We start from the raw sequence: 26,421 nt of genomic DNA, 5'->3' as shown, positions 1-26,421 counted from the left end.
TGAAATGTTTTTAGAGAGCACCTTAATGCAGGTTCAGCACAAGTTTTGCACCATAAGGATTTATTTTCGTTTTTATGTAAAATCACGCTTTAGGCATAAAAGGAATATTGGTGGTGGGACAAAAAGGAACGCCATTCCCATATTCGTCCGCATGATTTCAATGCAATTAACGCTAGTTTCATTACACACTTGAATCAAATTAAGCAAGGTTATGAGAATATTTTCAACAAAAATGACTAGATGACTTCATCTATTTATGTGTTACCAGAAATGGGACCTCAAGGGGTCAGCAAAGCGTTTTCAGGGGATTTGTGAACTTTCGAAAATTACTATATGATCGACAAAATAGGGCATTAAAAAATTGATTGATTGTGCTTTATTTGTGTATTACAGTGATTCTCAAACTGTGCATCCGACGCCCTGGTGCGTATTTTAGAATTTCAAAGTGTTGCCCAATGGTTCGACTTGCTAACTCAACAAAATTCATATTTAAAAACCTCAAGAAAATGAAGTAGGCTAGGCTACGTTTTGACAGGTGTCAAACCCACAACAATGCTTGATATGATCGACTCGGTTACATGTCTTGTAATTCAACCAACGATCTTATTTTCACACGAGCCAGTTCACTCATCAGCAGCTAATTTGAGATTCTATTTGAATAAGCTTAACTGAAGATGGATTCAGCTGTTTGCTGATCAAACTTGATTTTTAGCTGTTTATGATTGCACTGACTCGTGTCGTGTAAAAATAAATTCGTTTGTATTTAAAAAAATAAATCTTTTTATAAAGCGACGCAGCCTATGTTCAACTTAATTCTTTTGGAGATAGCAGAGTTATTGATCAATGCTGAATTCTGAATAAATGCAAAGGTAAAAGGTTGACCAACAGCCTACTAACCAAGGTTGCCAGATGTTTATAAAAATTTCCAGCCCAATTGCTGCTAGAAAGTAGCTCAAAGTATGACAAATTTGGATAAATTATAGTTAAAATCAAACAGATTTCTGTGAAACCACGACTGTTAAACTTTTCTCTTAACATTAAAACAAAACTAGCCCAACTCCGCCAAAAAGCCGCGAAACTGTCAACCATTCTACTAGCACTTACAGTTTTTCTACGACTTCAAATACAACCAAATATTGATTACAAATGAAAAAAAAGGGGAAATTCTTTGTAAAGGTCACAAATTTTGTTTTTGATTATTAATCCGCAACAAGCACAAATCAGCGTCATTTGAAGCAAAAGCATTTTGTTTCTGAAATTGTAAGCAACCAAGCGAAACCTCTATCTTTTGACCTGTATGCTTAACTGCTACAAAAACTTTGCACCACCTGGGGCATTTGTCCATTGCAAAAGTAAGTTTCGTTTTTGCTCTCATTTTAAAACAATAAAAAAACTCAATGTCAAAAAAAATCATGATTAAAAAATTGCTCAATAAAAACAAACAATTCCGGGCTATTTTTCACATTAGCTTACAAATTACGACAAGCGTCTCCGCATTCAAAGCATGGTGTTAAAAATGAGACCATTTCAATATACAATTGACCTATGTGGTGCAGTACCCAGACAGCAAAATCGGCTATTTTTACATTGATGCAACGTCTTCAAACGGATTTTGCTGTTTGGAGAGGATATATACAAAAGGAGAATATAAGTGAATATAAACATAAAAACAATTGCACTGTTTCTTTTAAAAACAGTGATAATAATATTTCATCTCAAAGCACCAGGTCTCAGTCAAAGTATATTAACGTTTGTAGACGTTAAAATCAATTTAAAAAACGGTTGATTTGATATCTGGATTGCAACTACCAAACAGTAAATCTTTCCTTTTTAACGTAGACGTCCACAGATGTTGATTCAATGCAAAAAAGAACTGACTTGCTGATTGTGTAGCTGTTGAGTAGGGCTGTCCAACACAAAGATTTTTTGGTTGAAACGAAATCCAAAAATATTTCGTGTCAAAGCAATACGAAAAGTTTCTGTGTTGAAAACTTATTAATCTAAATAGCTTGTAAAAAGATTTTTTGTCGAAAAAAAAAATGTTTTGAGAATCTTTGTTTTGAACATCCCTACTCTGATAACCTTCTGTAAGTCCCAAATCTTTTCATTGTGTCAACAAACACGTGAAGTTTGAACATAATAGCCTACTAACTCAAAGCTCACCGCAACACGGTACTTTTCCAAACTTGCTCTGATGAGAAATTAAGGCAAATATAGCAATATTTTACTGCTACAACTACCTTTAACCTATCTAGTTGAAGAGCTTGGTCGAGGTATCCAGACTGCAATCTGTCGTTTTTTGCATGGGTTCTACGTCTGCAGACGCTGAATTAATGTAAAAAATGACTGATTTGCTGTCTGGCAGACGCATGAGTATCTATGAGGCATCACAGTCAGAAAATCCTCCACAGACGTTAAATTAACGCGGAAAACAGCGAGTTGCTGTGTGGGATGGGATAAGATGACAATATTATCAACAGTTTTCATCGAGATTTACGCATTTTTTGATGGTGTAAAATCTGAAAAACAAAAAGAGAAATTGCGAAATCAAACGCGTCTACTCGGGTTGTTGCTACAATCTCGTTCGGCAAACGGGAGATTGCTCAACCTCAGTTGGCGTAAAAGATGCGTCATCTCGTGCGTGCGTCGGATCACGTTGGACGTACGCAACCGCTTTTTCAACGGAGACGAAAAAGATTGGTTGCGCATCTGCGTCGTCGCCCGTCTTGGAAGGGAAATCCCCGGCTAGCAGGCATAGTCTCACGTCGGCTGAGAAGAAAACATAAACAAAGTTAATCTTTGCACACGAGAGATGGCATGATGATTATCATTTAAAATAATTTAAATTGTAAACAAAGAGAATCAAGTCACTTGAGTAATGAAAAGCAAGCAAACATTTACGTAATGTTTTTAATTCAGAGGAAAACAAAACTTACACAAAATTTTACACTTGCAGCATTTCACGAAGTTTGTCAAACAATTTTTCGATTCTACTTTAATTAAAAACAACTACAGCAAACAAATAAAGCAACGTCTACTCACTCGTGCAATGTGCAAGTAGGAACTGTATGTTCAGTGTCGACAGGGAGGTGTGTAACGCCTTAAGGGTCTTCACTCCATCGTTGTCGATGATGGGGCTCGAACTCATGTCCAAGATCACGCTGCAAGGAAGTTCAACAAGTTGAGGAATTTCTTCCTCATCTTTCCCATCTTCAAAGTCGTTTATGGTATGTGCAGCCCCATTGGAGATTACTCTCTCAATTGTGTTAGGGGCGTCTTTGCTGGCCCCGTTAGGTGAGTTTGAGTTGTTGAAGTTGTGATTCTCCTCTTCAAAGGCTTGGTTCACAGAAGATGAGGCACCTTCAAAATTTCGTTCCTTTAATTTCATTTCGTTTTCCGCTTTTTTTAGTTTTTCCGCTTTTTTTTCTAATTTCTTTCTTCTTGCAATTTCAAAAGCTGGCTTAAAACCGAGCACGGAGTAGAGTTGGTTCTTGAACCTACAATAGAATTTGACAAATAATAGTAATGACCAATGTTAGTGTTATACAATCAATCGCATTAATACCACAAAAGAGAGCTTCACAAATAAAAAGAATCAAACAATTGCCAAGCGCAATGCTATAGCTATAGGTATTTATTGTCGGTTTACAACAGTTGTTACTGCTGCTACGTTACCTCAGCAGCAGTTACTGCAGAGGCCTTTTAGCGACAGGTCTCATTTTAAAATTTTGTAGCATATTTAGGATGTCATCACATCATTACCCGATTTATCCTCACTGCGTTATGCAAGAATACAATCGCATCGTTTTTGAAAATTTTGGTGTGACCCGATCTGGAATCGAACCCAGACCACCTATCAGCACTAGAACCAAAAGTGATAACTAAGTAGCCACTGAGCTAGTGAATTTGACAAAACTGAAGTGATTTTAGCGGTTGATATTTTGTTGTCACGCACCAATAAAGAAATAAAGAGTGACGAGTACTAACAATACAGTTTTATAATTTAAAATGTATGGAGAAAAAAACTACCATCATTGTGTCCAAAACTATAAATTACGACACTTGACATGTTAAAAGCATCAAATACAATCTTGCATTGCATACCTTTCCTGGTTAGCATAGATGAGTGGAGAAGGAAATTTGAAAACTAAAATATCTTTTTCCTGGTCTCCAACATACCGACGGGAGCTCCGATAAATTCCTGTCTTCCCCAATGAAACCATCACATCGCCAGAAACGCTGCAAGGAAATAAGAAAAAAAACAACGCTGAAACTTTTTCTTTTTGCGTTGTTTTTGTGATGAATATGGTCACCAAATCACAATAGTTCTGGACGTTTATGTCCTTTTGCATTAAGAGCACTATCGCATTATGGTACTTAGATGAATTTTCCAGCATAATATGTTTTTGCATTGACATAAAAATTTGGTGGCATTGCGTCAATGCACAAGACACCGATTTTTAGCTGAATTAATAATATTAACATACAGTAGTATGATACGGAGAAACCGTTAACAGATGATTATTCAAACGTTGACCTTGCCTACGTGATACTTCTCATATTCAAACTCACATTTGCGTTCTTAATACGACCGTGAATAAAGAGAACCCCACCCCAACATAGAGGCCTAAGTCAACTCCGAGCAAAACAACAGCCAACCACGTGACAAACCAAGCCATGGCGTCAAGCTTGCTCACTTTCCACAACGGTTTCAACTGAAAATAAACACAGAATTTACAACGTTATTCTCGTTTGAAATTCAAACGTTACGAAAGTGATCTTAACAATAAGGGAACCAGGGACGTAGCCACGGAGGGGGATGGCTTGGGGGGGGAGAGGCAATCGACTCCCACAAAATTATATCTTGATATGCTTTTAATACTATTACAACACTTTAATGACATTGTACTGTATTACAAGTTTTTGAAACGTTCGACTGCACTCAGTAGCTATATTTTCAAATAAACTCTTTACTTCAAACATTAAAATATTTGCTCCCCCAACAGTTGTTTTTGCCCTCCTAATTTTTTTCCTAGGTGCGTCACTGATGGGCACCGAGTAGTTTAGACCTTGTAAAGATCTGATTTGCACTAGAATTAGATCTGCACCAAATTAATAACCCTCTGTGATTCCAAGCCGCCCAAAATAGGACTATTTAAAGTGGGTGCAAAGTTTATGTATAACAGAACAGCCTGATCAGCAAAAGTTATCGTTTTTATATCCTTTTAACGTTTAGCAACGTTGAAAACGGGTAACTGTTGCTGACATGAGTTGCAAAGAGGTGAAAAAAATAGACGAGATCAGCTCCTACCTGCGTAATTTGCAAGAGCAGTCTTTTCAAATTGACAACGATAACAGCTGCAAGTGCCGCTTCGGGGAGCATTTGGAACAATGGGCCGATCCAAAGCAATATAATTAAGATTAATACTGATGACACGATTCCAGTCAACTGGAAAGATACAAAGTGTTACGGTTCACTGAACAAGAGTTCAAATTTTGCCATAAACAAGCAAGTAAAATAAATAATATAAGACTCAGTAACAGCAGCAATTTAGAACAAAAAGAAAAAAGAGAAGACTAAGATATAAACTGAACGTTTTAGGTTTCCGTGGAGGACTGGAGGTGGAGGTGTTACAATCATATCCACCTAGAAGACTCTAAGCTTGTGACTACAATAACTTTGTTTGTTTGAAAAAAATGAAGCAACATTCACTCACTTGTGTTGTTCCTCCAGTTTCTTCCCAAATGAGGGATCTTGATAACGAAGAAGCACTTGGGAAGCATTGGAAGAACGATCCAACCAAATTGGCAACTGAATACGCCAGCAGTTCCTGAGAAGAAATCATTTACCAATCTGCATCTCCAACTAACTCTGATTTCTTTTCGCAAAAATTTTATCACTTTAACGATTTGTGCAAGTAACTTGAGTTAAATTTATATATCAAGTTATTCTTGTTACTAGTGAATTTAAAATGCAACTATCTAACTAGAAAATCAATTTTTTTTATTGGCCCAACGTCTGTAGACGTCAATTCGTTGAAAAAATGATTTGCTGGCTAGGTAGGCTAGCCTATCGATGAGACTCACGACCAGATAGTTTTTTTGCATTTTCACCTTTCTAATCTTGATATTTACAAAACATTTCGAATAAATTATGATTAAAAGTAAGGTTCTATTCCATTGAGACCTGATTAGCATCCACTTCGTATGCGTGCTTTTCGGAGAACATTCGCGAAAGAGAAATGGAAACGCTGAAAATGACAATGGCGATCGGTATTGAATCAACCACTACAAGCCCCAAGTCGACAAACGATGGAACTGAAGTCTTGATCCTTTGAAAAAAAAAAGTTGCTGAAGACAAAGACACCAGAAAAAACATACACAGGCTTTGCAAAATGATTGACAGGGAACTTACCCTTGCGGTAATTTCCCTACAACACTAACTCCATAATTGGTCTCCAGGAAGGCGAATTGTGAAGCCACTGTGGAAAATATGACAACGCCTAACTCCCATGGAATGGAAAAAGGTATTTTGTGTTTGATTCGTAAATTTATTTCCTGAAGCACATAAACAATTCGATTATTAGTTGTCTTAGTCCACCAAACTTTCAAAAAAAGCAATGTAATGAACTTTCATAGCCGAGTCATTGTGTGCATGTTGTAATTTATAAACATTTGACTTGAAACAAAGTGGAACGGTATTATCTCAATAGTGACGCTTATTTATTAACTTAGGATTTCACATTGAGTGAAGAAGTGCTTCAGTAAGTTTAGTGGTAATGTTCTACAACCATACAATGACATGGAAAGCATTAAAAATAAATAAAAAATGATGGAAACACTTAGCATACAGGCTCAACAAGGTGTAGCCTACTTGATTTATTTAAGTTATTTTATTTACCTTTCCTAAAACAAGAACAGTAATACAACAAAACGATGTGATCACAGTGGCCCAGTTTAGAGAAGCAATTTGCGTGAAAACATCAATGTAGGTCTGTGAAATATAATGTTGAATGTTTTTACTCAGTTCAACCGTATGCCTAGACCAGAACCAATTTGTAAAGGCATCCAAAGATCATACGAGCACACATACAGTAGCTACTGTGCTCTATCCTAAAATTCACGAATTCAATCCAACGTAAGGAAACATTAAGTTTATGCTTCAAAAAATATAAATATTGCATAAAATAATAAATACTTACAACAAAAGTGCTTAATGCCAAGCGAAAAAGCCAAGCAGAGCTTATTTAAATTTCTATTTGAATAAAGACCTTCTGATGATCCCCCATTTTAGGGTTAAACAGGCTGTAGATGTTTTAGAAAGTAATAACTATATTTGATGTAAATATTGCATATGTTCCAAAGCAAACAGTAAGTTACTTTTGGGCTTATCAACTGTTTAAGGTAGTCGATTATCAGTGTTGTACGTTGACGCCGTCAATTTGACGGCGTCATTTGACGGCGTCAACTTTTTGTTGACGCTGAGGCTAGCGCCGTCAATTTATTTTTTAGTTGACGGAAGTGATAGCGCCGTCAACTATTTGGCCGATTTTAAGCGTCAAGCGCTATGCGTCATTTTTTGTTTTCATGGAAAATCTCGTTTCACAATCAGAGTTTCACGATGTATTTTGGCCATCGCGACTCATCCGAATTACCCGTTTTCGCGTTGGTTGGAATGGCTACCTGGAAAATACAAGCGGAAGAAGTTTGCCAAATGGTGATCACTCATATCGTGAGCAGTATCGAGAAGGAGGGATCAAAGAGATAAAAAGTAAAATCAACGAATGTCATCGCGGAGGTTGAAGATACATTATTTCAAGAGCTCTATACCCTTGAAAACAGCGATGTTGGTGCAGTGGACCTCGTTAAAAGATTTATATATGCTAAACCATCACAGCACGCTTGGAACAGTGATCCCTTTCCGAGTAAACGTTTTCAAGACTTGTTCTTTAAATACAACACACCAATACCATTCAGCGCTACTGTGGAACACATGTTTTCACTTGGAAAGGACATCATGCGTCCCAAACGCAGCAGATTGTCAGACAAACGTTTTGAAATGCTTGTGTTTCTACAAGTAAATAACTAATAAGCTAAGCAACTAATTACAATACCGTCTCAAAACATAAAACCTGCTCTTTATTTATAGCCATTGTTCGCCTAAACTTGGTTGCACTACTTCCGTTTTGTGAGACCCTGGCTAAAATAGCGCTAGAAATTAGCGCTGACGCCGTCAATTTCTTTAAGAGCTTACGCAATACTTTACGCCGTAAAGTTTTTAGGCAATTTGCGCTGACGCTAACGCCGTCAATTTATTTCATTGACGCGTACAACACTGTCGATTATAAAATTTACGCATACAAACATGACATGTTTTATTAAATTAGTATTACTGTTGTGAAGAGTGTTATCAAATTTTGAAAATATAAAGTAGATGAAATAATAAATGGCAATGTGACCAGACGAGGCTTAAACTATTGCTGATGTAAATGATCGAGAGAAGTGGAAGCATCATTGCACGAACACAGGGCAACCCTGATGATTCGGGATGGTGTCCAGGCCCTTGCCGACAAAGGAATGACGATGATGATAAAAGTTTTCCTAAACGAAACTTCCCAAAGGTCTAAACCCAAAAACTAAGTAAAGAAGAACCTCACGTATATCACAGAAAGAATTCCAGATTTTCTTGGAATGCTCAAGCCCAATAACTTGGGGACTTGTGACGTCAGCACATGAACGGCAGCACCACATGTGAAGCCCGACACCATGTGGCTGGATAGGTATATGGTAATGATGCCAAGGCGGAGGACATACATGAGCAACTAAAAAATTAGATACGAAAGTTCAATTAAAAAACAAAATGCTTTACTTTTGTACGATTTCGTTCAGCAAGTTACTGTTTTTATTGATTATTTTGCTTGAAACAGACTTTTACCAGTTAAACTTAGTGCCATATAGCCTATTTGAGACAGGCCAGTCAAAAACAAAGCACTCTAGCGACCAGATGAAACGCTTAATCATTATGAAAAACACACCAGTGCAAACCATTTGTAATAAAGAATCAATGTTAAACCCTGAGTCGCTCATCTCACTCAAAATGAAAAACAACTTACATGGATTAAAGATGTAGCCAAACTGATACCGATAGCTACTTCTATTTTCCGCTGCTGGTATTCGGCTTCACAATCTATTCCGGCTACGATTGTTGAATCTGTGTGTGTTGATGCAGTCGTGGTGTTTAACAGGCTACCGCTAGACGTCGTAAAAGATCCTCCTGAGACTGAATATTGGTCGCAATAATCTGATGGCACGTGCTGTGGGTAAATATTTGAAACGATTTGAAATATTTGAAGTTATGATAAAAACTACCAACTTTGTAAATTCCAGGAAATGAATTTGGAAATTGACCATATGCTGTAACCAACATTTATTGACCATATGCTGTAACCAGGCGCGGATTTATGGGGGGGGCCCAAGGGGCCCGGGCCCCCCCCCCCGAAATTTTGTGAGAAATTATTGAATGGTTTGATATGCTTCTAAACAGCTGATATTAGTCTCACAGCGGACTTACAACCCCCCTTTGGCACGCGTGTGACGTCACGATATTGAGAATGATGCTTTCAGTTTCCATGTCTCTAAAACAAAACTTGCCTAATTTTAAACGAAACTGCATTAAAAGAGCGAGTTTTGCCAATACCAAACATTCAAACATCTCAGCCAGGAATTACCAACAAGAAAACATAGAGACTTAGCTTTATTACCGAAAAAATGCCGAAGAAAACATGATCTTATCCTTTTGTTATGCCACCGGACAGCACCATTTCACAGGAATATTTATACCCATATTTTTGTTGAAAATGCTCTCAGAATGCACCAAATTCAAAGTAATTTTTCAAAATTTTCTGGGGAAGGCCCCCCAGACCCCCTGCCGCTGGCGTCAAATCCCCCAAATTCCTGGCTACGCTACTGGTTGTTCATATCTGTTTTTTCTTACTTTTTAATTCATTTTCAAATTTTCTGGCCCCCCCCAAAAAAAACTCCTAAATCCGCGCCTGGCTGTAACCAATAAAAACAACTGAACTGAAATAGAAGTAATTGTTGTAAAACCCTTGCAGAAACACGATGCTGAGGTGATGCTGAGATGCTGAATGAACGATTGGACGATAATAATTAATCCTTAAAAAATTTAACAAGCATGTTACCTTGTCTATTACAGCTCCAATCATAAGGGAAACAACAGCAAACGTTCCGATGGAAAGATGACGAGTTGTTCCCAATAAAGCGTAGACGAGAGGAGGAAAAAAGGAGACATAGAGTCCAGTGATCGGAGGAAGAGAGGCAAGGATGCTGTATGCCATCCCTGAGGAAAATCAATTTACTACAATTTTTCGTGTTTTTTTCCAAATCCGAACATAATTTATTTAATAACAATAACTTGATGGTCTTTAATAGCAAAATAAAGTTATATTACACTTATAAATTTACATTGGCTTGCAGTTCTGTATTATAACATGGCAGTGCGGCAATCTATCATTTTATAAGTCTCTGGCCAAACGTTTGAAAACGTATAATCTCTTTACCACATGACTCATTTTAATCTGGTAGTGGTAGGCTACATGCGTGTGTTGTATTTCAGTACAGAAAATCTAAACATTCAAAGGAAAATTACAGCAAAGCAGCGCAGCTTCAATTATAGCACGATGTGTTTCTTTTTCATTTCGTTGTTTTGTCCAAACGGAGATAGCAAAATAAGTTCCATGATAATCTTGCTTATATTTATCATCAGCAGAAATGCAACACTAATAACTAGGCCGCATTCTGCACACAGGACAAAAGTAGGTGTTTCAGACTTGAAATAACAAATTCTCTCAATCAGTGTTTTATTTAAGGTGTTTTGGGGGACCGAACTGGTCCCCCAAATTTCTCCAGCGCTTTCCCAAAATTTGGACTTGCAACTACAGTAGAAAAGTAATGATTGTTTCTCGCTATGTCTTAAGCAAATATGGCTATTTTTTGGTATTTAAATCTCTCTTCTTCTTCTCTCGTTTGACTTGTAGTAGCTTAGATTGGCAATGCCTCATCGTGCAGCCATGATACGGTGGTTGGGTCCAGTTGTCGAATACCAATGATTCCACTTGGGGGCCGTAAGATGGGACATTCGTGGAGTATGTGTTGCATTGTTTGTTCTACCGCTCCGCAGACACATATCGGCGTATTATGCAACCCCCACCTAAACAGATTAGCTCCAGTGCAGCCAACGTCACATCTGATCCCGTTCAATGTGACCCATGCCTTTCTTGAGAGGTCTGCTCCAGGAGGGATGGAGAGTGCTGGTATAACTGAAAACTGGGGAGGGATACGTGGCAGCTCGTTCCATTCCTGGGCTCATGTCTCCATGCAGCTGAAGTTCTTATCCACAAGCTGTGTAGCATATCGATGAAATGGGCGCCTTGCTGACAGGCGTTGAGGTCTGACTGGTCCATATCTTTGGGAGTGACTGTGGAGAAGGTGTTGAGGATCGAGTCTTGCATGCAAAGCCAGTTTGTGAGAGGCTTCTTCCCTACGGACATGAGCAGGAGCAATGCCAGCCAAAGTTGGTAGATAAGCAGTAGGTGTGGGGCGGAGACAGCCAGTGATGATGCTCAAGGTGTCGTTAATGCATACATCCATCTTTATAAATGGTATTTAATGGTATTTAAATGAAACACTTGCGGTCTCTTAAAACTACTTAGCGGTCACCCAAACCAAACCTTAAAAAAAACCTGCTCTCAATCAGAAAACATAAAACAATTACAATTTGATGTTTTTGTTTATATTGAAATAACAGAACTTTTCGTATATTTTCTGGGCAAAAACAACGTACGCCTACTCAACTAAATTAATGTACGCAAAGAATGTTTAAGGAAATGTAGAAATGATATAAGTTACTACTTTTCCCAAGCATTTACAATCACAGACATCAATAGCGTTTTAGAATGTCGGTGGCCGCACTACAAAGATTCTATTACCATGATTAGAAAAGGACCAAATGCAACAGAAAAGTTTAATTTCTAAACCATGTGATGGTATGTTAGACCAACACCAACAGTAAGTAGAGTGCATTGATAGAACAGTTTCATCGCATAGAATATGCTAAATGAAGAAGAACATGCATGTTAGTCGTCGCAGTTAACTACTTAAAATCAATCGCTTGAGCATACACAGTAGTCCTAAATGGTTAAGATAATTTTAGTTACTTCACAGTGTAGATTCTAACGATCTGTTTTAGCCTGATGCTGCGAGTACGTTGTGGCAATATCGAATTACACTAGCTTTCGGAACACAGTTCCGAAAAGCACTCGTCTAATTCAATATTGCCACAACGTACTCGCAGCATCAGGCTAAAACAGATCGTTAGAATCTACACTGTGAAGTAAGCAACGATCACGCTGCTAAAAGCGAAACTCAATCAATTGCATAATTTTAGTTAGATCTGCACAACATAACAAAATGAAGCATTAATAAAAAGAGTGAAACTTTAAACAGCGTAGCAAGAACCTTCACAACCAAGTGTATCACCACTATAAGCGCTCGGAATGGCCCGTTTCGGTGAGTCCGATTCGGTGAGTCCGATCCCTTAACGGGGGATTTTTTCAATTTTTTTTTTAATTATTGGGTACCGTAGCCTAATTATCATTGCTGTTTTAGGGTTAGGGGTTTGGGGTTAGGGTTAGGGGTTAGAAGTTAGGAACTCACCGAATCGGACTCACCGAATAGCAGCAGACCCATAAGCGCTATAGGCTACACGAAAACAGTTGCAAAGATGCTACCTCAATTACTGACCTATTCTATACAATTAATCAGCTATGCCTGGTAGAAATATTTTGGTGAAAAGTTATGTCAATATTGTTACAAGGCCTCGTATTGCATAACTTATTAGCTATTCGGCCTACGTAATATCTTTCTTAACGGAGTAATGAGAGAGATTTTGCCAAGCTGCGTGAGCGCTTAACAAAAGCTTATGGCAAGACAGAAAATTTACTTTTTGTGATTACCCGCGTACTCATTGAAAATCAATAATAAGATAAAAAAAAAATTCGATGAGTAAATTTACAGTACCGGTAGGCAAACATTCAAGCAAGCTAAAAGCTTCAAACTGGCAACCTCAGTGACCGAGTGTACGGCAAAATCAACACTTTTGCAAGTGTATAGGCTAAGCTACAAATCGGCTAACAGTGAGCTGTTCAAAAATCTTTCTCCCTCTAGTCTAAAAATTGAGATGCATTAACAACCGACTTACGCAAAGAACATACACTGGAAACTTAAAAACAGTAGCCTAATCAACTGAAATAAAGTAGTGCAATATCAAGATGCATAGGAAAAACAAAAAGGTTGTTCATTCATCCACTCTGAGCTGCAGCATTTCTACGTACAACTGCACAGTGCACGTTGTAGCTCGGCAACAGGCAATAGAGTAGAGAGAAATCATGACCCTGTGTGAGTTCGAGGCCACATTTAAGAGCTATTTGGCGTGAATTTTCAAGAACTGTATTACTGTGAGATACGTTTGACCTGTATGCTGACCATGAATTGGACACAAGTCTATGTATTTGCACATGTTGAACCCGGTGTTTAATTTTAACCTAGTCAGGCACAAAGTAAAAATAATCATACCTTGAGGTAAATGCACGATGCCAACTGTGATTCCGCCAGCAATGTCACCAACAAGGCTATCTTTAATCTTGTATTTTGGCAACCACTCGGTCACTGGTAAAACGGAATTGACCACTTTCTTTACCTTGGAGCCTGCAAAGCATCTTTTATTACTTAGGCCATACAAAAAAATGTTTTAAAACATATTTTGGAAATTATCATACGTTATTGTTGATAAATTGCTTTAAAAATATTATATCGCAATAAATTTGTGAAGAAGGTCCCACTTCCTCTGCACTTTTCAAAACAAAACGAATCGTTAGATGTAAATGCATGGTCAATGCTACAGGTACGTCTATCGCAATGGAATCACGCAACTATTCATGCACTGAACGAAAACCATACTCATCTCACAAAATAAAAACGTTTAGCAAAAAACTTTAAATTACTTGAACAGGAACATGCATCCTTCACTTTCTTCCTGGCAAGCTTCAGAAAACTTTTTTCATTGTCAGGTGTTTTGCCATAAACGCTCAACAATTGGTCGTCAGTGGAGAAGTCTTCGCTTTCATTAGCCTTACTAATGCTTCCAACTTTAGATGAAGTCATTTCGTTGACAGCGCAAACGATAAAAGACCATTAAAAATAATGTATTTTTCTGCAATTAACTACAAGTTTAATCAACAATCCACACAACTGTGGTATACTGTAGCCTACATTAATTTAATACAGGGACAGATAGTATCTCATGCAAAATTTCCTTGGTCAATTAGACGTTGAACAAACGCAGTTTACCATTTTTAACTGGAAAGATAAACAAGTGCAGTTGTTGTGAAGCAATTTGCCAAACGAAAAACAAAAACCTTTCCTGAGAATCAAACCCACGTTCTTACGTTTTGGCACACTAAGTTTATTGGAACTGGAGTGCCAATCTCTGAGTTAGGAGATGTGAGTTTGATACGGGTCGGAGTCATACTTATGACCGCCAAAAACTCTACTAAATTTCATACTTGGAAACTAGCAGTGAAGAAATGCGTTTAAGACGGCAATAGTGTAGCTGGGTCTCTATATCGCTGCGCTAACACCCACTGCGTTGGAAAGTTCTAAGAGGAACATTGTAATAGATGCATTAACGTATAATTTGCTAATATGCATCTTCTTTTTCAAAACAAACTTGAAGTGAATAAAGCCAGAAGGAGTGATTTTTACAAAAAAAAGATAAAAACTCAGTATGAAAGATAACACTAAAAGTTCACTGGGTATAGAAATTTGTGCGTGAGAACAAATGCTAAATCCTTGTCGACGCATAAACGCAGACCTGCCGTCTGAGATCTCCAAAAAAATAATAAGTATGTTTTGTGGTGATTGATTAGGAAACACACAAGCATCAGTCGTGCAAAACCACAATATTGTTATTTGGGAAGACTGAAGAAGATTGTTGTTAAGCAAACCTGGTATTATTTTTCAACAAGTGAGTAATGATTGTATTTATAGAAGTTTAACGCCGGCTAATCACAAACAATCTGCAAGTGAGGTCTTTTAATGTTTGCGTTAAAAGTTTTTATTCCACAGTTTATCTTGTTTTTCTTCAGTTTTTCTCCGAACTAATCACTATTCTACTTTCAGCAAAACAAATGAAATGGACATGAAGAAGGAAATTGCATGTGATTAGTGCCGGATAATCGCCCTGTGTTTTATCAGCCGGCATCTTCAGTTGTTTTTTTGTTGCGCTTGGAAAACAAGTGCTGAGTTGTGGGCAAAGTTGATTTGATTGCTAATGTAGCCTGAGGCTTTGGATTTCGTCTTACTTCTGCACAACGTCTTGCGCCCGAAGTATTGTTTTTATGAATGAAAAAGGTCAAAATTGGTATAAAAGCCTGTGGAAATTTTCTGGTTCACATCAGTCAGTGTATTGATTGAAAGCAGTCACTATTAAACGAGTTGCAGCAGCTTTATACTACCGCAACAAGTAGGCTACTAGTAGACCTAGTGTACTATATGTTCTGTGGACACAACTTGTTTTTGTTTATTACAGTTTTGTGTTTAAACATCTTACATTACTTTTAAAAAATTTCTCGTGTTTTGCAAAAGTTTTAAGTCATTGCAAAGAATAATGGCAAAATATCCAACTGAGTTTGAAGTTCGGGAAAGATACAGCTATCAAGCGAAACCAGCGAAACCACTGAAGTAAGAACATCATGCTGATAATACGTGTATCAGCAATAATCGTCTATAAATTGGATATTTATAGTTTGGTTACGGCTATTCGTATTACTACTAACGAAAAAAAAATGTTTCTTAGATCAAACATTATTTTAAGCACAATCATTCATAATAATATAACTAATTTGGTGAAGGGGTTGTTTGTGATTCAACTCTGCTTCCTGTTAGTTCGGTATGGTTCGATTCCACAGTGGAACATTGAGCTCTTTCTTGCGTAACGTCGTGTGGATAGTCGGGCTAATAATGTGGTCAAATTACAAATACGATACAAAAATGAAAGACTTACAGTCGCTAAAAAGCCGTAGTAGTTGCAGGGAATGACAGGAGGTAATGACATCAATTAATACTATCCTTATCACGTTCCAGGCAGAAGGTGACGGACGCGATCAGGTGTGACAGAGATTCTTTGAAAAAATTTGTGTTCGGTTTCTTTCCTATCCTGACATGGTTGCCAAACTATTCGCTGAAGAACCATTTGCCAGGAGACCTCATCGGGGGGGTCACGACCGCTATAGTTAGGATACCTCAAAGTAAGACGCCAAATGTGTTTTTTGTTTGTAATAACTAATAACAACGTGTTTTTATTCTGTAATTTGTAATGCAGATTCTTAATTTCTAAAGTCGGCAAAGTTTTCACAGCAAAAATACCATTTTTTAATTATCCTATTTAATTCCCGAAAAATGCCGTTTTTCAAATTCTTTTGGAGACACACCTTGGTGCGATAGAAGATGGGAAAATTCACATACAGTTGGAGAACATTTGCTGTGATGCTGAAAAAATTCAATGTTGGGCGTCTGGCAACACTGTTGGTTATGTTTAGCCAAGAGTCACAAATTGAGGAACAACATAAGCAATAATTAATACAAAAAGCGACGCGATTGCTGTGTACTAAAATAAACACTGCAAATTATAGTACAAAAGTTAATCTCAATGCATTTATTTCAGGTTTAGCTTACGGTTTGCTGGCTGGTGTAGATCCAATTAATGGAATGTACACCGCCTTTTTCTCCCCGTTGGTTTACACGTTTCTCGGTACCTCCAGCCACATTTCTGTGGGTAAGTTGACACCTTTTACCTCTTTACAAAGTCGAAAGTAAATATACAATATCACTGAAAACACAAAAATAAGAATTTGCTTTACTTACTACCATGTGTATTGCAACGAATAGTCTTTTTCAATTACCAGATATTTTTGCAGGAACTTTTGCGGTAATTAGCTTGATGATTGGGTCTGCGCTGGAAAAATTCATGCTTAACAATCCATTTGTCTCTGCATACAATGGAACTGATGCCACAACTGTTGCAGCAGTTACTGATGCAACAATTGACACTGCCAGTGCTGTTGGAGAAATAGGTGGGTCTCGTTCGCAACTCCGTTAGTTAATGCTATTTAGCATTCCACGACCAAACAATACTTTGTAGCCTACAGTACAATAAAAAAGCTGTTTTAGCAATTTGAAGGTTTGCTTCCTTTATCGTAGCCTATACCTGAACTGCAGAAACTATTGTGCCCGTACTGTTGCAGAAGTAGTCGGTAACTAACTTAGTAACAAACTGTTTACTTGCTGTCACAGATGACGGTGGCGAACTTGCCGTGTACAAGCTGTCTATTGTAGCTTCCCTGACGCTCCTCGTTGGTTTCATTCAGGTAAGTCATGAAAATGACAACACTTAACAATATTCGAAGTTCATAGTACAATTCTGACGCAACTTTCGTCCATACTTGCTCAATTTTCAAATTCAACCGAGCGTCTCTGCCAAGCTTTTTGTATCCTTTCTTTCTCCCTCTTTTGTTATTTTACACTTCCCTGCTTGGCTTCTGGTTTCACAGCACTTGCTTTACGTGTAAGCTGATGTTTGTAATGAAATCACAATGCTTCTTTATTTGACTCACAAAGACCGAGTAATTAAAACCCAATAGGCAACTCAATAAGGAAAAAGTCTGGCAAAATACAAGGGCATTTTGAATAGAATAAGCCAATTACTGTAGGAAGTCTTGTTATTTGCGTAAAAAAATTTCAAGAACCCCTTCAAATACAGTGTTGCTTAAAAAATAAAACTGCTTGTGAAGAGCTCGTGAGATTGTTATTGTTCTGAGCTAAACTGCAGACTTTACTCCCTGCAGTGACAAGCTGTATTTGTTCAATAAAATCACACAGCTCACTGGCATTTCGTGACATTCCAATTTCTCAAAATTATGACGATTTACAATGTCATCCGTACAGTAAATGTCACCATTTTTGTAGGCGGAATCAATGTTTTTTATAAGAATTTTAACATCTTTTGAATCTTAATTATTGATTAAATTTTAAAATAATCTTAAGGTATTATAAATCTAAAGTCTTGAACTGCAAGCAATCACATCACAACAATTACTAGATTTATCGAAAATTTTACGTCTTTTGCACCATTTCAAATAAAAAAAACAAAAAGCATAATACTTGCGAAGATGCCAACTCTTGTAAAATGAAAGCATACAATACCTAGCCCATTCTCTTTTGAACTACTTTTTCACCATTTTTTAATTTTTTTTCGCTGCTTGTTTGCCTGTTGCAAATGCAACACATCTTGTTTCATGGAAGTAAAAAAAAAAAAAACTGGCTTTTGACAAGTACGTGAAAACTCACATAGATGACTTACAATAATAGCTGGAGAACGCACGTAGACATTCATACCAGGGTGTCAATGAACTGTAAAGCATTTTTTAGAGACATGCCACCAGTTTCTTGCAGGCTATTCTTTGTATACAAAAACAACTCATCACCAAAAGTGGGATATGTTGGTGTGTTGCTTTTTGTGATCGTAAAAATTTCCATGGAAAAGTAATGTTGTGCAAAATTGGTAAACTTGCCTTCATTTTTATTGGGACAACTGACATACTTTACTTATTTGCACTTAGTAGATCATTAGTTTGAATTAGAATTTTAATTTTTTCTTAAAAGCATAAATGGAACCACTAAATTCACCTGCTAAATTTTATTTTTTTGTATTTCTTTAAGAATGGGGGTGGGAAGTTATCTTATGACTTGCTAAGCTTAATGATATTTTCACATAAAAAAAACGCACACACACTGATCTACAGTAGATACGAACAATCTGTCTGAGCATAGCCTATTCACTAGTTTAAAAAAATACAAGCTGCAATTCCTGCTAAAATCTGTAAACAGTTGACACAAACGAAGGACTATGCAATAGTTTAATATTTTAGATCAAACCACACCTATTTTTTTCCGTTTTGCATCAATCATTGACCAAACTCAACAAAAAGTTGACTTTAGAATGTTTGCTAAGAAAACAAGTGTTACGATGCTGCACTAATATGGACAGTGATTATATTTTCATATCCTAAAAATGTGCTGTTACATGACACCTATCATGCAGTAAAAGCTTTGATGTAAAAAGATGCGCCTTGGTATGTCACATTTTGCTGCTTTTGCAAATAGCCTATGTCTAACGTAAATTTTCTAAAAGTCACATTTTTTTATCTCTTGTTGCCTGATATAATTCTTTGTGTTGCAGTAAAAAATGACGAAAAATTAGTTTTTGGAAAAAAATGCTGATGTTTTATCTACGTAAAAAGAGCTAGCCTGCTTGCTAGTAGAGCATGCGTAAAAAATCAATAGCTTGCCAGTGGAACAATTTTTGCTGAACTTTGACCAACATGTTAGACAACATAAGCAACTCCATGTTTTCTAAAATAAGCTTTGTTTCAGATCGTTCTGGGAATTTGCAATCTTGGATTTGTCGCTCTGTTTCTATCAGATCCTTTGGTGTCTGGCTTTACCACTGGGGCTGCTGTTTACGTTTTTACTGCTCAAGTCAAATATTTCTTCGGTATCTCTTTGGCACGGCAGTCTGCACCTTTTGCATTGATAAAGGTATGATAGAATATCTCTTATAGGAAGTAAAGGAGGTTACTTATCTGTCAAACAATTTATTTTCATAATTTAAAGCCGGCAGCTCATTTTTTAATATTTCGGTGGGATAGATTGTGAAATATTACCGTTACATCACTAGCCAGCTAATGTTATTGCAGAAAATTCAAGGCATTATCTACTATCATGTTTCAGACTTATCACGAGCTTTTTTCTCGAATTGACGAAACCAAACTTGCAGAAGTCGTTATATCAGTTCTTACCATTGTAATGCTCTACCCTATCAAAGTTATAAACTTGTAAGTATTAATTCATCAATACTACAGTACACTTAACTTTGCAACGATAAATTATTATTCTCGTGAGCAGTGGTCGTCCATGTCAGAGCTATATGTCTGTTTAGAAACTTACAAGCAATTGACAAGATAGTAAATCTTTCAGTAAAAAGTCATTTGAAGTCACCAAAACTAGCTCGCAGTTGCGCAATATATAGTTTGTATTATGTTTCTTGTAAAAAAATCTGAAGCCAATAGGAACTTTTCTCACATTTACAGTGAGCTCAACATTTGGTCTGTAATCTATCATTTGGAATAGATGATTGCGATGTAAGAATTTCTCATCAGCGTTCATTGAAAGATATTGAACTTAATTTTGAACATGGCCCATTGCGTTTTGATCGCTTTACACACTTTAGCTTTGTGTTTTTGACATTGAGACAATTGCCAGATGATCTCAAACAGACAACGCATGTGATTTTGACTAAAATTGACAACATGTTTTGTATTTAGCATTTTTGTTAAAATGGTTTGCTATATTTAGACCTTGAATCTGTCGTTAAATTTAATGCTGATGTAATAGCAGGAATTTGCACGATAAATTTTTGGTTTTGCTTCAGGAAATACAAAAAGAAATTAAACAACATTCCTATACCGATGGAGCTCATTATCGTTGTCATAGCAACCGTTGTCTCTGCCAATGTGGATCTCGGGGCAATTTATGGAGTTGAAGTTGTTGGAAAAGTTCCAAGCGGGTAAGAGTTCTTTTTTAGGCTTTCTTCTTTGAAGATTAAAAACTATTGAGAACAAACAGAATTTTCCCAGAACGCTTCTGCAGCCAACAGAAGTCTGTTTGTATCTTTAACGTTGTGGTTGATGTTGTGTTTGTGATGGTTTTGGCATTATGATCTTGCTGGACGGCCAAACAGGACGTTACTCATATTATTCTCGGAGATAATTCGCCCGCACAGTTGCAAAACAAAGATGTAATCGATAAGCTTTAATGCGTGGCATTACCGGTTGTCTTTGAATTTGTTATTTCTTCTCAACCATGGGAAAATCGGAAGTCACGTATTTGGCGTAGCGTCGTCGTACCACGTTACGTTGCCTTGAGGCTGCTTGGAGTGCAAATCTGACGCAAAAGCGTCAACGGTGTTGTTGCCTTTTTGCGGTTGCATCGTTGCGTCAATGATGCGTAATGCGCGCAATGAATGGTAATCACGACCAAGAAGATATACACGTTGAGTGTACTTCACACGGTGCGAAGTTTAACACATGTTTTTGTGACCTTTCTTTTTATATAATTCTTTATTTGCTTGTCTAAATGTTTGCTCACCGATTGCGCAAATATTACTTTAAATTGACGTACATATGTTAACAGTGATGCTGATGCATTGACCTTTGCCAAAATAATTCAACTTGTGTTCTTTCGTATATAATTTAACTTGTTCTCCAATAGTGGCAATTCTTGATGCGGTTGATGGTTCAGATCCATATGTATTTATCCGCCCAGCAATTAAGTTTCGTAGCTTACTCAGTGCGTTCATGTGATCAAAGATTTGTTTGCTGAGTTAGGTTAGTGTGTAACTGTGTATGCTTGTTGTAGACCTAATTACCTGCGTGTGAACTTTTGAAGGATGTTTTCTCAAGATAAACATGCGTCATCAGATCAAATTGTACAAATTAAATCAACACTCACAATTTTAGGCTAAATTTCTTTTTCATTGCTTTTGCAGTCTGCCATTACCTTCAATTCCGAAAATCAGTTTCTGGTCTGACTTGGCTTCAGATGCGTTTTCCATCGCGATAGTAGCTTTCGCCATCACCGTCTCAATTGGAAAATTATTTGCCAAGAAACACGGTTACAAGATTGCTCCCAATCAGGTAAAGCTTGTGCAATGCAGCTTCATCAATAGTTTCAAAAAATGACAATACAAGTTTGACATAATAATTCATAAACTACAGTAGTTAGAATACATATTTATCATGTAGGATAAGATGTATCGCAAATCCAGCAGATTTTTTGAACCAAATACATTTTTAATGTATGTGCAGGAACTTTTCGCCTTGGGTGTCTCCCAGCTGTCCTGTGCCGTGTTCCAAGGACATGCCTGTTCCGGTTCTCTTGCCAGAAGCAGCGTGAAGGAAAGTTCCGGAACTAAAACTCAGGTAAAAACATTCCCCAACCAAAGGTTTCTTTGCTCTTAAAAAGCTTATTGCTGATTTTTATTCTGTACAATGTACAGTTTTGGCAGAGAAACAACATACTCTTATCCTCGTATTGAATAATAAAGGAAAGAGACCTAGCAACGACACGGCATTTTGCATCATAAAGAACACAAACATGCAAATGTTTTCAGTTATTTGTTGACATGCTTCACAATGATTTTGTAGTAATTCAGCTATTGTACTCCACTGTAAACACATATCTGTTTATGCTGAATGTTTTCGAGTGGGCTTAACAGCAAATATACGAGTACAATCAATCAAAAGATTGAACGCATTAAATTTATTAAAGTACTATCAGTTTGACCAAATGTTTTCTTGACAAAAAAAAAATCAAGACTTGTTTTAAATTTAGAGAGAGGGATAACTTAAGGAAGGTTATTGATGTGCCTTTACTTCTTGCAAATTGTGTTAAGAATTTCAAACGTCTTCATAGCCAATTTTGCACTTAACACTGGCAAAATACAATTTCAAGCAGCAATAGCTTTCGTTTATAGATGCGAAATTACACAGAAACATTTGCACTGTTTTTTTAAACCATGACATTTTTTCTAGTTTTCAGATATCGTGTCCTGTGTTGTGATGCTACTTGTTCTTTTGTTTATCGGGCCAATGTTGAGGCCTCTGCCTGTGGCTTGCTTGTCCAGCATTATCATGGTCAATGTGCGGACTTTATTTAATCAATTTTTGCGGCTGCCTTACTTCTGGAAGCTGTGCAAATATGACTTTGTAAGTATTTGAAAGAACTGTTTTAGAAGTCTGGATAATAATAATAAACTTTTTCATTAGCAAAAGCGTTGTTTGAACAAGGTTGTAAATAGCTGGGACTATTTGTCCGCTTAACGTATAAAGAAGGTGTATGCTGGTCTCTGGAAGATCAGACACTCTTCCGTTTGGAAACTTTCATCACGGACTGCTTAAAAACACTGTTCTAGACAAAGCGATGCGTAGCCCATTTGAAAATGGCAATCTAGTTGCCTAATATTTTGTTATCTCGTCTAATTTTTAGGGTAACCGGCTACCCATGCAGCAGAAATTGCCGTTTCTGCATTGTGTTAAAAGACAACCTTACCTGATTGGGTACTACCACTTCTGCAAAGTGCTGAATCCCATATTCCTGGTCATCGCCTTCAGCCTTTTGTCTAGTTTGCCTAAAATTAACTAAAATAACAAAATTAAATAAATACTGCAACAGTTTAAATCAACTTTTTCAATTTCAGACTATCTGGATCGTTACTTTTGTTGCAACCGTTCTTCTTGGTGTGGATCTCGGTTTGATGGTTGGGGTGGTTGCATTGCTAGGCACTGTCGTCATCAGGAAATACAACGCCAAGTTGACTGTGTTTGGCCAACTGGGATCCAGTGACTTATACAAGGATATCAACGCCTTCGGAAAAGTAAGCCTTTTTTTAGTAAATTACTGTAGGCTATTATAATGAAAGTCAAAATTTGGACTAAACTCTTCAATAACTTCAATTAAAGAGCAGACTTAAAATTAGACGAATATTTCACAAAACCAAGTTTAGTTGCAAAAATATTCTCGATTTTTAGTTACAGTTGGACAGTAGATTAGTGTGAAACGTCATTTTATATAAATCTATGATCCATGAATACATTTTTGTAGCTTTACTGAGCGTTGAATCTAAGGTTTTGTGTTAACTTTTTAACAATCTTTCATTAAACTTACTTTGAACTACTTTAGGCCCAAGAAGTGGAAGGCACGAAAATCATCAAGTTTTCAGAATCTCCCTTTTTTGGCAACAAAGAGTCTCTGGAGACAATGTGCGCTGAAATTATTGCCGTCAACAACAACCTCTGTGAAGAAGCAGGTTAGTTGAAACGTGAAACATAGCGGCTAGTTAGTCCATGCATCAGTAAACGATAGTTTCGTAAATTGTGATCACATTTTGTATCAGAATGAAGTGGTTATATGAAGTTTATTAACATAGCCATGAATGTTTGAGGAAAGCTCTTTCGCGGTTTACTTGACAAGTTTAGTAGGCCTTTAACTTTGCGAAAGAATTTATTTCGCTGATAGGCCCACGCACTCAGTTCACGTAGTCATCTGAGCAAATATTTTAATATACCTTTAGCGAACTTGATTGGCAGCAAACAAAGTAGGCTGATTTTTTACTAAAACTTGACAACTTGAGCGCTGGTGTTGACCTTTTTGTTCTTTCTGATTGCAGAGAAAACAAGATCGACCTTATCCCAATGTGACAGTGGCTCAGCAAACAGCGATCAGCCTCTCACCGGCGACTCAAAGCGGACAAAGCAGGAGGAGAAGCGTCCGCTAGATGACTACGTCGTGATTGTCGATTCGATTGGAAACTCGGCAATATGTGACAGAAAAAGTTCCCTTCTCAGTGTCGGATCGTCATCGGTGTCGTCACAAGGCAGTCAGCAGACCGTAGGCTTGCACACTCGGCATTATTTCCACACAGTCATCTTTGATTGCTCATGTTGGACGTTTATTGATACAATGGGAGTCGATAGCATCAAACAGGTAAAGAGACTTTGTTGTTTTCGTTTTTAGTCCCTCCATTTGTCAAAACTTTGTAGCTTATTGCATCCTGCTACACTCTACTCTTATAAATGCAAAAATTCAGCCTGATAGAAAATGTTCTAATTTTCATTATGGTACGGTGGGATAGTTTGCACTTACAGTAAAATCAAACATTGATATTTGTTATGCCATCATCAGCTATTGTTATATATCATGGTTATGTCTTAATTTCTTAACTTTTTTTTGTGTCTGCAGGTATGCAAAGACTTTAAAGCTGCAGAGTTGCGCGTGTTCTTGGCTGGTTTGGAAAAAAGCGTGTTTTACAAGTTGTCCGAATCCGATGTTTTCAGTGAAGAAGGCGGCGCTGTTCCTTATTCTTCTCTGGAACACGCTGTCGAAGCGGCAAGAAATCCACCTGCCATTCACGGGATAAAAAAATGTGACTCTGCTGACTCAGATGACGCAGACGACAATGAGCTCACAAAGCTGAAACAAACTGAAGTTTGAAATCATCACACTTCATTAGATAATTCTTTTATATCTTGAATTTTTTTTTTCTTTTACAAACCCACTTGCTTGGATGTCAAAGCTTTATACGTTAAATGAAAGCAAATACAATTGTTCATGGATAGAGTAGCAGGCATGCTAGATTTTACACAAATGCCTGCACGAACTCTTACACAAATTTTGAAGACTTTGCTTTTTCATGTTGACAAGTTTATTTTTGAGCCACTCGTAAAGTAGCTTCACCACACGTTGTGATTGAATGGATCTGTTCACCAGGTATCCAATTTAAAAGCACATTACAATCTTCTGGAGCAGAATAATTTTAACTATCGCAAGATGTTGTACGTTATGGTCTACATTTATTCCGACGTATCGTCATTCAGACACAATAGTCTTCATCAAGGAGTTAGAGAAGGTAGTGGTGACTTGTCTTGCCAAGGGATATATTCAATATTAATTGAAGATTGACCCTCAATGTCTAGTCACAGGTTGGGTTGTTTTACACCGAAAGACCAAACTATGTTTCAGAATGATATTACTGTCAGATGTCATTGTTGTGAGCGTTGTTTTACCTTCAAATTTACGTATTTTGCAGTATTAATGCAAAATTGTCTGTCTATGTGATCCCTTTTGTATTACACGAGCCAAACCTGTGTTATTTTTCTATTAATTACACATTTATATTTTACAATGATACCTATGTACAAATCTCCTGCTATTGCTTTTTCATATTTTGTTTTTGATACATTGAATTGTACCATTCCATTGCATAGTTGTTGATACAAACAAAACTGTTTGTAAAGTTAGCCACATATTTTTGCATTACTGTCACTTGTTTCAACATTTTCGTAGATTGCTTTATCAGCTAATGCAAGAGAAACATGTTTTTCCGTTTTGTAAGGACCGCTTTTTCTAAATAAAAATTGAAAACAACTTTGAGTCTTTACAGAAATTTATATGGCATGCCTAGGGTTTGATTGCTTTCAAGACCGGTGTAGCAGTCCAAGAGTTACTGCAGGCCAAAAGTTACAAGGGTTGCCAAATATTTCATTTAAATTTTATTTAACTTTGTTTTGAAAAATAATTAAATTTTTAACCTCTCAAAAATTCAGATTAATAATTATAAGTATCAAGAAAATGAAGTATCTTCTGACAGGTGTCAAACCCACAACAATG

At 37.0% G+C, this 26,421-nt stretch overlaps 2 protein-coding genes across 2 annotated transcripts; one reads left to right on the top strand and one right to left on the bottom strand.

Moving 5' to 3' along the window:
- Nucleotides 1–1,193: 1,193 nt before the first annotated feature.
- On the bottom strand, nt 1,194–14,241 carry LOC145787940 (prestin-like). Its single transcript, XM_082599777.1, has 14 exons — nt 14,082–14,241; nt 13,654–13,785; nt 10,203–10,360; nt 9,114–9,314; nt 8,658–8,822; nt 6,902–6,994; nt 6,416–6,558; nt 6,188–6,332; nt 5,718–5,831; nt 5,312–5,449; nt 4,573–4,715; nt 4,105–4,239; nt 3,043–3,497; nt 1,194–2,769 (listed from the first exon to the last, which is right to left on the bottom strand). Exons 1-14 carry the CDS (start codon nt 14,239–14,241, stop codon nt 2,573–2,575), a joined length of 2,379 nt encoding a protein of 792 aa, XP_082455903.1. The 3' UTR covers nt 1,194–2,572.
- Nucleotides 14,242–15,672: 1,431 nt separating this feature from the next.
- LOC145787472 (prestin-like) lies at nt 15,673–26,184 on the top strand. The gene is made up of 15 exons (XM_082599220.1): nt 15,673–15,819; nt 16,222–16,385; nt 16,802–16,912; nt 17,055–17,210; nt 17,431–17,504; nt 19,570–19,734; nt 19,927–20,030; nt 20,627–20,761; nt 21,743–21,890; nt 22,062–22,175; nt 22,788–22,961; nt 23,453–23,629; nt 23,935–24,061; nt 24,422–24,738; nt 24,994–26,184. Exons 1-15 carry the CDS (start codon nt 15,746–15,748, stop codon nt 25,243–25,245), a joined length of 2,292 nt encoding a protein of 763 aa, XP_082455346.1. The 5' UTR covers nt 15,673–15,745; the 3' UTR covers nt 25,246–26,184.
- The last annotated feature ends 237 nt before the right edge of the window (nt 26,185–26,421 follow it).

This window comes from Aplidium turbinatum, chromosome 18 (genome assembly GCF_918807975.1).
Source record: "Aplidium turbinatum chromosome 18, kaAplTurb1.1, whole genome shotgun sequence".
In the NCBI taxonomy this organism is placed as follows: domain Eukaryota; kingdom Metazoa; phylum Chordata; class Ascidiacea; order Aplousobranchia; family Polyclinidae; genus Aplidium; species Aplidium turbinatum.
Note: the sequence above shows the minus strand (reverse complement) of the source record. Positions and strands in the feature narration are given on the sequence as shown.